This window comes from Hydractinia symbiolongicarpus, chromosome 6, assembly GCF_029227915.1.
Source record: "Hydractinia symbiolongicarpus strain clone_291-10 chromosome 6, HSymV2.1, whole genome shotgun sequence".
Lineage (NCBI taxonomy): Eukaryota > Metazoa > Cnidaria > Hydrozoa > Anthoathecata > Hydractiniidae > Hydractinia > Hydractinia symbiolongicarpus.
In genome coordinates this window covers 26,162,693-26,174,999 of record NC_079880.1, presented here as the reverse complement: position 1 = coordinate 26,174,999, position 12,307 = coordinate 26,162,693, and the positions used below count along the sequence as shown (strand labels likewise).

General features: G+C 33.3%; 1 protein-coding gene across 2 annotated transcripts; it reads left to right on the top strand.

Moving 5' to 3' along the window:
* Positions 1-939: 939 nt before the first annotated feature.
* Positions 940-3,157, top strand: LOC130647694 (uncharacterized). Of its 2 annotated transcripts, XM_057453640.1 has the most exons (3): positions 940-957; positions 1,907-2,015; positions 2,978-3,157. In XM_057453640.1, the coding sequence occupies exons 1-3, from the start codon at positions 943-945 to the stop codon at positions 3,088-3,090; spliced, it is 237 nt and encodes a 78-aa protein (XP_057309623.1). In that variant the 5' UTR covers positions 940-942; the 3' UTR covers positions 3,091-3,157. The 2 variants fall into 2 exon arrangements, with proteins under 2 accessions (XP_057309623.1, XP_057309622.1); XM_057453639.1 differs by lacking the exon at positions 2,978-3,157 and having other exon boundaries at positions 1,907-2,968.
* Positions 3,158-12,307: the final 9,150 nt, after the last annotated feature.

Below are 12,307 nucleotides of genomic sequence, written 5' to 3'. Positions count from 1 at the left end.
AAGCAGCTACCTCAGTCTTTCAAATTCATTTTTCTCACGTTAATTCTGTAAAAATATGTTGACCTAAAATTTAATTTGCCTATACCTGCTTTGTACACCATCAATAATTGCAGAGAATTGTTATAGATTAGGATTTGTAAACTTTTGTAGCTGAATCTCTGTATATATCAGGTTGATTAATGAGCTCCATAGTGTTTTAACAAAGACAATATATATATTTAGGAAGAAAAATTGTTGCCTGTGAAAGTACTGTATAGGCGTTATGTTCAGCTTTTTGTTAATATTGTATGAGAATGTGAATAAAATGTGTATAAAACAGGTTTTTTGCCAATCCTGAAACAACTAAAGTATACTTTAATACCTTTTGAGCTTGGTTTTATAAATCGCGATATTTTTGGCAATAGTAAATGGAAGTTTTTTTATTCATACATTACTAAAAAGCATTTTTAAACATATATAATGTTATAAATATAATTTAAAGCTTTTCAAAGAATTGTGAAAGATGTATGTAAAACGATTAATTGTTCTTCACAAAGTCCCAGTTTTTTATTTATTTTACTTCTTTCAAAAATGCTATTTTTTAAGCTAAACTGTATATATAGAGAACACCTTAAGGATACAAATTTATCGTGGAAGAAATTTTTGCAGATGACCACATTTTCTTCCACAAATAATTAGTGAGGTACAAATTATTTGCTGAAAAAAATGTGGTAGGCAGTTTATTTTTTAGCAAAACAAAGTATGGAAACCAATGAAATGACAACAAAGTTATATAGTTATTGTCTAAATTAGTAATATGTATATTAAAATTCAAATATCTGAAATAATATTGAACTCCGACACCAAATTACGCTTGCTACAGTATAAAATATGTGTTCAGTTTACGACACCTAATTTATTTATTTTTTCTCATAGAATCCCAGTTTTCAATTATCAATCTTAATGGCTTGTAGACAGGTTAGGCTTAGATCAGTAATGAAATGCTCTACATGCTGTAATTATATATATATGACTGATTTTAATTTTTTCTGATAGACTACCCGGTTTTATAAAATTGTAAAATGTGAATACCGTTTGATTGGCGGAAGTGTTATTGTACAACGTATTTTATCAATATCGATAAAAGGAAAATATTTTTTTGATTTATTGCAAAAAAAATAGATTTTTAGGAAGTTATCAGAACCGTGAAAATCTTAATTCGAAAATAATCCCAACAACACAAATCACTCTCAAATTCATGTTATTGCTATTACTAATATTTTTATTCCGATTGATATATCGCCTGTAAGATTGTAAATTAGGGGATATTTTTTTGAGAAAGATTTTTACTGCTTTCCTTTATGCGGCCTATAGCCTTCTCTTGAGACACTGATTATTGAGAAACATTTTACATAATTTTAAACTACTGCTGTTTTTGGTAAAACCAGAGTGAAATCTCCACGGTATATACGTTTTTTAATCAGAACCCAGTTTATAGGAATGTTGAATCTGACATTTTGCCAAGAATTTTTTTTAAAGATTATAAGAACAAAATCAGGCGAATCTACATTTACTGCTAAGAAACAATTTTCTTTTTACAGTAGGTGCCGCTTAACTCGAATATGGGCTATTTAAACTTTTTTTGATTTCCTAAGGGTTTTGCTTATCAAACTCTTTATAATTACGCCGGATAACTCGAATACAGTTTAACTCAATCTATATTCTTTGTCTCTTAATAACTCGATAACTACAAAAAATAATGTAAAAATAAAGCAAAAAGCACAATTTACTGCTTTTAAAACAACTAAAAAACACATTGTTCGTTCTTCTTTAAGATTGTCTTGTGCACTCTATCTCCAAAGAAATAAAATTTAATAAGATTAAACTTTTTGGGCATAGTGTTAATATGAGTATTTTAATATTGTAGGGTCGCAGAAAGAGAGCCAAAATCGATCATAATGAAGTGGCAGTGGCTCATGTAACGAAAGGTGTAGATCAGGACGGGCTGAGAAAATATTACATAAATAAAGAAATAGGTATGCTGAGTATTACAAAAAACCACACATTCTTAAATGCCAAAAACAATTATCTTATGCGCACAAATTATTTGAGGAATAAATTTTTGCGAACCATATTTTTGCGGATGAGTAGTCCCCAAATACTTCATTTTGCGGAGTATATTTTTGCGGAATTAATTTTTGCGGAATTAATTTTTGTGAAGTACGAAGAAATTAAAAGAAAAATGGTGTAGAAGTTTTTGCGGATGGAAGTTTACCAACGAAAGAAAATTAGTCACTACGCATTTCTTGTATTAATAATATAACCTTTATTTTTGGGAGATAGAATTTTCAAGGAATTAGTAGAAGAGGTATTTTAAAGTTAGCAGAAGCAAAATACAATGGAATGCAATATCTCGGCGGACGAAAAATTCAGGGAAGAAAAATTATCCAGCAATTTTAAGAAATTTTGCAAAATAATCTCCCCATTAATTTTCCCCATTTTAGAACACGTGACCTCTTTGTCCTTAATTGCAAAGTGAAATAAACCTAAATGGGGCAACAGCAAAAGTACAATAAAATTTCATAGTTTGGGTGGTTTTTAAAGTTTTCGGGGCATTTAATTTCGTGGATGATCAACACGTGTTTTCGCTGTGCTTAATTTGACAAGTTCAATAAAAATTACGTAATTTGAAAAATATAATTCTAAGTCAATTCAAATGCTTAATAACATATCCTTTAACCTCATGAACACTGCAGTTTGCGCACAGTTGTAAATGTTTATACAAATTTTGTCCTTAATAGAATGATTATGAGATACTATTGAAACGACGCCCTTTATAAGTACAAATTAATCCGTAACTCCTTTAGAGTGCAATTTATGAAATTGAGCTTCTTATGAAGCGCTAAAGCAGTAAAGAGTTAATATGTTTTCAATCGTGAAAATTTACTTTTTTATTGTTAAGACATATTGCCTATGGTTACTTGATTTATTTTTTTAGCTATTGTGCTGCTTGCAAATCATAGACGATCACTAGACGATTTTTATGACGATCGTCATAAATACTGGAATTTGATTGGTTTGGTCGCGATTGTCGTCATGACAAAAAGTTGAATTGGTTTCTACTTTTTGTCGCAAAAATCGGCGCAAATATCACCCAGTGGAGACATATCTTTTGAATCATTCTATTAGCAGTTCAGTGTCTAATCATTACCTCTTAATTGCCGGAAAATGCCTTAAATTTAGATAAAATTGGTGTGTTTTAAAGAGATTATGAAATAATATAGTTATTTTTTATGTTCCTTTTTAAAAAAACGTGTTTTAAAAAAATGCCCCTGCGACACTGGATTTAACGTGGCACAGAGGACATTTATTACCCTGTTTTCTTTTATTTCGTTCGCTTTTATAAACTACTAACTAAAAATTAATCGCGAATTGCACTCTGTTTAGTAAATGTAGTTTTGCTTTACTACCAGGCAGCAAGTTCGCAATGTACAAAGTAGCTAATTAAGTTAAAATAATTTTTTAGGTTTCGGAGTTTTCGCAGAAAAGAATTTTACGATGGGGGAGTTCTTATTGGAGTATCCTGGGGAACTTATTAGCGCCGAGGAAGAAGAAAAAAAGCAGCAACGCTATAACGCTAAATTTGGTTCATTCTTGTTTTTTTTCAACAAATGTTTGTAAGTATTAGCCAGATATACCTTATCGGTAAAAAAAGTCAGTAAGAATTTTTTGGTCGGCAAAAATGTTGTTCACTTGCACAAAATTTAGTCACTTTTTGCCGACTTTTTTTTCGTTAAACTAGAATTTGGAAAAATTTTCATGCGAGAATAATAGATGTACATCATTCTCTCGTTTCTACTCTCACATTTTTTTTTGATTATAGTATTGACGGAACCTTCTCAGAGCGGTTAGGTAAATACGTCAACGATAGCGCAGTGGCGTTTTATAATTCGAAAATGCGCCCTATAGAAGTTAATGGCAGAGTCCATTTCTGTCTGTTCGTTCTTGTTAACGAAATAGTGGCCGGAACCGAATTAAGATATTCTTATGGTGACAGCAATCTTCCTTGGAGAACAGTTAGTTAGTTAGTTAGTTAGTTAGTTATAAAGAAAGAAACAACAAATTATAACATTTTTGTAATGTTCTTATAAAATTCATCTTAGAATAAAAACACCAAGATGCCTATTACGATTGCACCAAAAGTCTCTACGGTAAGTTAAAATGCTTTAGTCTTGTCCTGTATGTTTTTTACCCTGTAAAAAAAGTCATGACAATACGCCCATGGTACATGTAGTAAGTAAGTGCGTTATTTAGCGCGACCCTGGCCACACAATGTAATATATACTTCCTCCAATGAATAAAGTTTTCTAAAAGTGTTTCTTTCACAATTATCATTAATGTCCGAAACTATGAAAATTTTACTTTCTTTTTAATTCAAAGAAGTGCTTCTTGTGTACACTTACATCTGCAACAGTCAAGGGAAGATTTTTTTTTAAACAAACAAAACAAGTTTATAAAGAAAATTAAAATATTGCGTACTTCTTTTTCTAATTTTTCAATTGTTGTACGTTCTCTATTGTTGTTTGTTGTGTAATAAAAGGGTTGGTGTGATGATTTTCACAGTAGTAAAATATTGTGTGAGGTCTGGGAAGTGTAGAAACAAAAACATGGCTGTCAAATGACAAGACTATAAATGTGTCATTATTAGACTCCATCGCATATGCTTGTTTTGAGGTTCAAAGTACCTGAAACGCAAAATGTCTTAAAGAAAACAAAAATTTAAAACAGGCTGTATAGTTTTTTAGTTTCATACTCCTACCGGTCTGACAGAAATTTGTTCCCTTTCTTGGCCAAAGTTTCACAGTTTTCGCAGCCAATTTACAAACATCTTGAAAGGTGTTATGTCTACTTACTAAAACATCGGCAACTTTTAAAACTATATTGTACAATATTATTTTCATTGTCACACACTATATTGAGATTGATTACTTTATAAGTAAAAAATAGGAAGGGTTGAGTCGGGAGCGTGGTCCAGAGAAACGAAGGGAAAATAAAAAACAAGTCTTTTACAAAGGACTTTTATGGCAGAAATTCTTTTTGGGCTGACCTCTTATAATTCGAATTTAATTTATTTGGAACATTCCGTTATCGAATTCACGAAGTTGTAAAATCTACTTTACTGAGCGCTTAAAAAATTTGATTTAAATTTTAAAGAGGGCGTTTAAAGGCAGATTTTCTTTGCGCCTCGGTTCGACTTTGAGTTTGCACCGTCTTGTTAATGTAACCCTCTTGATTTCAATAGCTGTGTGTTGGCCCTGAATTCAAATGAATAAAGAGTCTAATGTATAGTGGTTGAGCCAAGAACTTCTAACCTGTATAAACGTTTATTTTGTAGAAAATAAATTATGAGGTTCGTCACTTTTAATGAAAACTGTACTTGCACCCGTTTTATCATTTTCAATGTCGTTAAAGTAGCTCATTGGAAAATCAGCACCAAAAGACTTTCTAGGTTGGTTCTTATAATCATGATTTATGCTCATCGTTTTAGCAGGTTATTTATATATATATGTTTGCTTTGTGAACTTAAAAATTTCTCTATCAAGTTTTTAGAAATTCAAGTATCACATTCTCCCAGTGACTAAAAAGCTTCAGGAAATGTCTATTAATTTTAGGCTTTGTTTTCTGATATAAATTTTATAGTGTTGACCGGTAGTTATTTTGAAAGTTTAGATAGTTTAAGTTTATTAAACGCACAGAACATTTGCATCTCACTAGTTATATTAAAAGGACGTTTGTTCCCAAAAAGTTAAATTAAATAGTTGTTCGAGAGGGAACTAAAACGGGTGTTTTACTAAATATATTATTACCAGATCAAACTGTACTGTATTAAGTTATTTTTTATTTTTAAAAACATAGTTGTAAATGAAAAAATTCTTTTAAGATTAAATACCAAATGAAAACTGTAAATGGTGTATTAATGTGTTATTTTATATTTCATTTTTTAGAAAAGCTAATTGCTTCAACCCTCACGATACTTACGTTTTATATGAAGTTAAAGATCGCACGTGTATTCAAACTAGTTTTTGTTAATTTTTTCTTATAGCAGTATTATTCTTAGAGTTCATTTCTAATTGGAACATTTTGCGCTAATAAACTTGTGCGAAGTTTCCAAAAAACGCGAAAACCGCAAAAGTTTCTTCTGCAAACACTTTCTTCTCTCAAAGTATCAAGGACAGCGCTCAAAAGTCCTGGCAAAACAATGGGATACTCCTCAACTTTCCGAGTCCCGGAGAAAAAAAATAAAGGTTGATTATTAACTTCTATTGTTCCCGTAAAAAACATTGTTTAATTAAAAACTTTAACGTAATTAAAGTAGAGCCACTTTTAGAATTGTCAACACAATGACTGGCAGTAAGCGGAATTGGGTCAGCCGTCCCAGAACTCAGAGCCGCAGACAAACTAATTACACTGCGTGTGTCAATATGTTAACAACACCCACGTTGGCGTTTCTCATGAATGCTTGTCATGGAAATTCCAGCCAAGACAAGCATTCATGAGAATTGTTCACTACGATCGAACCATCCATCATGACGGCCGAGTATTATTGGTGTAATGTAATTGAAGTTAAGCTACTTCGTGTATTGCTAACATACTGTCTGTCAGTGAACGGGATTCAATCCATGGTTCCCCAGAACAAACTTGATGCATCGCGACAGATATAAGAAAGCTATAATCATGGGAAACAATATTTGTCCCCACAAGGCACTTTGAAACTTCACAACCTTGACATGTGGCCCACAAGGCGCTTTCCAACTTTTTTGTGAACCATGCTAAAATCTGTCTAAAAAACCGTTTTATTATTATTGAGTAGGTAAGATTATATGTTTAGGAGCTACAAAACCAATTATATATAACAACCTCATGTAGAAAGATATTTTTCATTTTTATTTTTTTACTTTCGCGTTTGGCTGGGAAGGCGCTTTCTAACTTTGGTCCCCAGAAGGCGCAGATGTGGGTATGTGTGTGTGTCAGTCTGTAACAGGCAAAGTGGATGTGTTCATTTTCCTTTGATGTCGTCGAAAAAGTTGTCTGAAAACCTCAATTTTCTGACGTTACGGCGCGACGTCAATAATACTACTTTAACATGAATCTCTTATAATAATAAGAAGTGTATGTGACGGTCATAGTGGATATCCTCATTTTTCTTTAATATCGCCGAAATTTTCTTTGAAGTCGCCGAAAAAATTATGTCTTAAATGTTAAACTTTATGACGTTACGGTGCGACGTCAAAAACACTAGTTTAACGTCAATATCCTATATTAAATTAATGAAGCCATTACATGGCACTTAAAATTTGAGGCCAAATAACTTGGAAACAAGGTCGTAACGTCAATGATTTTTTACTGCGTGGGTAACTAGGGACCACCTAGGACCAATTTGGGTAATTTTCCCCAACCTAGGTCCCCAAATCCGTTTCGGAATAGGCGGGTTGATGACGTCATCAAAAAACCCTAATATCTCTGCAACCATTTGTCAAAGACGCATGGTCCTATACATTTTTTTGATCAGCGTTTCAAGATCTATACGATGAAGGCAACAGGTATACAAATTCCTAAAAAAAATTTTTAAGGTTTTGACGGGTTTTTGCTGACGTCAGCAAAATTTTTAATCCCTGATAACTCTCTTTTTATTGACCTTTTGCCTAAGTGGATTTTTCCACGGGCTTTTATAGACTAGTATCCTATATTAAATTTAAATCATTACCAAGTTGCGTCAATGTTTACTTTTATATGTTTCTTTGTTATCTTTCCACATATAACGTCTATGTACTTTTGTGTTTTTTGTTGTAGACAGGTTGATGAAAAAGAAAATTATACATGATTAAAACAAAAAAACAAAACAAAAAAAACTTAAAACTTTGAGCTCAAATAACTTGGAAACGAGGTGGTAACGTCAATGATTTTCATCGTTTGGGTAACTAGGGACCACTTAGGACCAATTTGGGTAAGTTTCCCAAACCTGGGTCCCCAAATCCGTTTTGGAATGAATGGGTTAATGACGTCATCAAAAACCCTTTAAACCCTAATATCTCTGCAAGCGTTTGTCAAAAGTATATGATCCTATACATTTTCAGGATCAGCGTTTCAAGATCTATACGATGAAGGCAACAGGTATACATATTTCTAAAAAATATTTTTTTTCGGTTTTGACGGCCGATTGCTGACTTCAGCAAAATATTTAAACCCCAAAATCTGATTAAGCGCTCACCAAAACCACATGATCATATACATATTTTTTGATCAGCAGTTTAAGCTCTACAAAATGGAGGCAACGTGAAACCAACTTTTTTTGTGTGTGTGGATGGGTTGCTAAGGTCATCAAAATTCAAACAACGCTTCGGCCTTCCGTTTTGCCAACATTCACTGTTAGTATTTGACTATTCTTTAGATAGCTAACTTTTAGTGCCGCACACATGTGGCCCAATAACTAGCCAGGAGGCTGAAGGGAAATGGTCTTTAGCTAGCAAACGTTACTTTTCTACTAGTGAGCTAGCTAAAAGTTACTGCATGCTATGCAAATATTTATTTATGCTGTAGGGAATTGTTTTTTAGTAAGCCAGGTGGAATTCACAGCTTCGTCTGGAAAGTATATATATAGCTATAGCTAACTAAATACTGTCACACTGCTAAACACTTATTTTCCCATAAAAATATAAATTGGTGTTTCCTACTAACGCTCAACGATAGGCTATTCTATTTTATATCTCGTGGAATAAGACGCGGTGAAAAAACGTGTATTTATAAATGTTGTTAATTAACTATATTTCATCCAACTTTAGGAGCATAAGCTTTTGCAAGTTTCAAGTACTTCGAGTCCTACTTATGTTGGAAATTCTAAAGCAATCTCGCAAAAGTTTATTCCTGAGAATAAATTTATAATCATTTCATTATTATTATTATTATTATTATTATTACTATTATTTACCCAGGATAGCCTCTTCAGTTCCTATTGGTACTGCTATCAACGAGGGTCCTGCGAAGGGGGTCCTAGCGCATTTAAAGCTCCCATTTGAGCTACGAAAGTCGTGGAAGCACATCAATCGCTCAACTAGACAACCGCCTAAGATATCAATCCTATTCTCATGCTGAGCGCTAGGCAGAAAGGATAGATTCACACTTTTATAGTCTCTGGCATGACTCGGCCGGGGTTTGAACCCAAGACCTCCCGCACTGAAAGCGAACGCTCTACCACAAGGCTATCACTCGGTTAAATTTGCATTAAAAGTTCTTTATGTAAGAACTAAAAATTGCGGCAGCAAAAAATTTGTTAAAATGTTAAAATTTTCATCGAGGTAATCCAAAAAAGGAAAGCACCCCACATATGGTGGGGTATTTGTCACCACGTGCCAAGACAGGTTCAGAGCTAGCTTCGAGAGCTCTGGGGACAAGAATGGTGAAAAAGGTGATCCGATTAATCTTTAAATATTTATCAGAATCTTTTCAAAAGGACAGGTTAATACTGTGACTAACTTAGTATTACAGTATATTACTGAATACTACAAAGTGTTAAAGTGTATTACTGAATACTACAAGGTATTACAGTGCATTACTGAATACTACAAGATATTACAGTGTATTACTGAATACTACAAGGTATTACTGTGTATTACTGAATACTACAAAGTATTACAGCATATTACCGAATACTACAAGGTATTACAGTGTACTACAAGGTATTACAGTGTAATACCGAATACTACAAGGTATTACAGTGTATTACGGAATACTACAAGGTATTACAGCATATTACTGAATACTACAAAGTATTACAGTGTATTACTGAATACTACAAGGTATTACAGTGTATTACGGAGTACTACAAAGTATTACAGTGTATTACTGAATGCTACAAGGTATTATAGTGTATTTCTGAATATACTACAAAGTAATACATTGTAAAATACGGGATATTATTACGTACTACACCGTATTACTGTATATTGCAAAGATATTATGCTAGGCAGTAGTATGTATACCAGGCAGTATTATGTATTAACAACATTACGATGTTGATAAATTGCTTAACGTCGTGTGTCGGATGCCGTTGTCGTCTTGGGAAGAATGCGACAATGTCGGATAGGACATATTCACAGACTAAATGGATCCTTTCATGAAGTGCTTCCCGGGGTAGCAAACGTGCTCCACAATTTCGCTTTGCTCTCAAGGCTTAATTGCTTCGCAAAAACACGCCGGAAAAAAACGTTGTGCGCATCGGGTTAAACTAAAAGCACTATCTTCAATACGCACCATAACATTTACGAAAATAATACTTCTACATCCTAGGAGGTTTGTTAGATCATTATTAACCTTAGAAGTCGGTGCGACCACTAACCAGAAGGCTGTAATAAGAAAAGTTACTGCCGATAGCCTAGTTATACGATGGCCCCTATGGCTCACTTCTCTTCTCAATAAAAACACTTCTCTTCTTAGTCAAAACACTTCTCTTCTGTATAACAACACTTCTCTTCTGTACAAGAACACTTCTCTTCTGTATAAAAAACTTCTCTACTTTGATACCCAAAGTTCTCTTCCGTTCGAAACACTTCTCTTCCAAGTGCGAAAAAATTCTCTTCCATAAGCTTGAAAATTTCCCAGACTGAATCTGGTCCCTAATATATGAATTTATCCAGATCTTGTTCATGAATAAATGGCACACCCCGGGCCCTGCGCGTTTAAAATAAGATTTTTCGCAGGAAAAACTTTGCGAAATTTCAAGCTATATTCTTATACGGTCCCAGAAGCCTAATACGAGATTGTTTTTTTATCTACTTTCCACTAACTTTGAACTTTTATAATTGCGATTCGGCGAAATTAGAACGTTTTGCGGCTTACAATTGACCTCACTTTGTCCGGGAATAAACATTGATTGTGATTTACAAAAACCAAGATATTTTTTTTGTAGCAGTAAACATTGTGATGTTTGTTGGGAAAAGATCTCGTGGTTTTCAAAAAACAAGATATATATATTTCTAAAATCCAAGCATTTTACATTGTTACAGGTGTTGTATTACATATATCTTTCTACTGCACAAATCAAGGCGATATAATAATCAACAAATTCATGAGCTGTATCTGTATCTGATCTTGTACAGATAGTTCGCTAAACTCTTCTAGCTCATTAAGATCTAAAGTTTTTTTAAAAAACTCCCAACCGTATATTTCTAGAACAAAGTACAATGAATCAGTCCTTCCGCGGGGAGCAGTAGCACCTTTGCTTGGTGCTAACAGATGTTGATGTTCTATCACTACTGCTAGCATGACTTGTGTTAGTTACACAAGACAACGAAGACCTTGTGGCTGATGGTTTTATCGTAGTTGCTGTCAGGGACGAGCAGGACATTAGATTTTCAAGCTCCTCTTTAACAATTTCACGTACTACAGACTTCATGTTCATGCTTGCTTGACGACGGTTGAAAAAAATATGTCACATGGCGAGGGGACTGGTCCCATGTAATAAACCTCACAAAAGGTTAAAACTACGGACCAATGATGTAAAATTGCGGACCAGATTTTAGAATTCAAGTTGTAAAGAGCCACATGCAGAGAAGTGTAAGTGCAGAAGGGAAGTGTCAAAGTACCGAAGAGAAGTGTCAAAATACAGAAGAGAAATGTTTCGTTATATAGAAGAGAAGTGTTTTTGATTTGGAAGAGAAGTGAGCCATAGGAACCATCGTATAGTTAGGAGATAAATTTTGCCTAATTTGGCTTTCATAGCCTATTTAGGCTATTCAGTTGTCACGTGACGTACATATAAACATCGTTTAAAAATTCTGTGAAGTTTGCCGGTCTTCCGAACCAGTGTTGTTTCTATTAACTATGGTGTAATCAATAATATATACAGCGAGACTTAGTTATTATAGTTTATTTTTTTGTTTTATTTTTTCATTTTAACATTATGTTTTTGCAGAAAACTTTGTAGCTAAGTATCGCCTATAGATAATAGAAACAACATTATTATTTAGATCTACTGGAAACGGCAATTGTTTATATAATTCTAGAGCCTTTGCTATCTACTTCGAGCTGTCGATTCGATTGAGCTGCGTTTACATTCAAACTTTTATGCTTCACATAATGTTGATAAAAAAATTATGGAGAACTTTCCTTGTATTGAAAGAGGACTTTTTGAATCAATATTTCCTCATGATGTTGCTGATGAATTTACAGGAAATAAAAACTTAGATAGAATATCATGTGTTATCAAGGAAGCCATTTTTAATCCTAAGAATACAAGATTTGCATTTCATGACTTCTTTGCTTTTTTGACGAT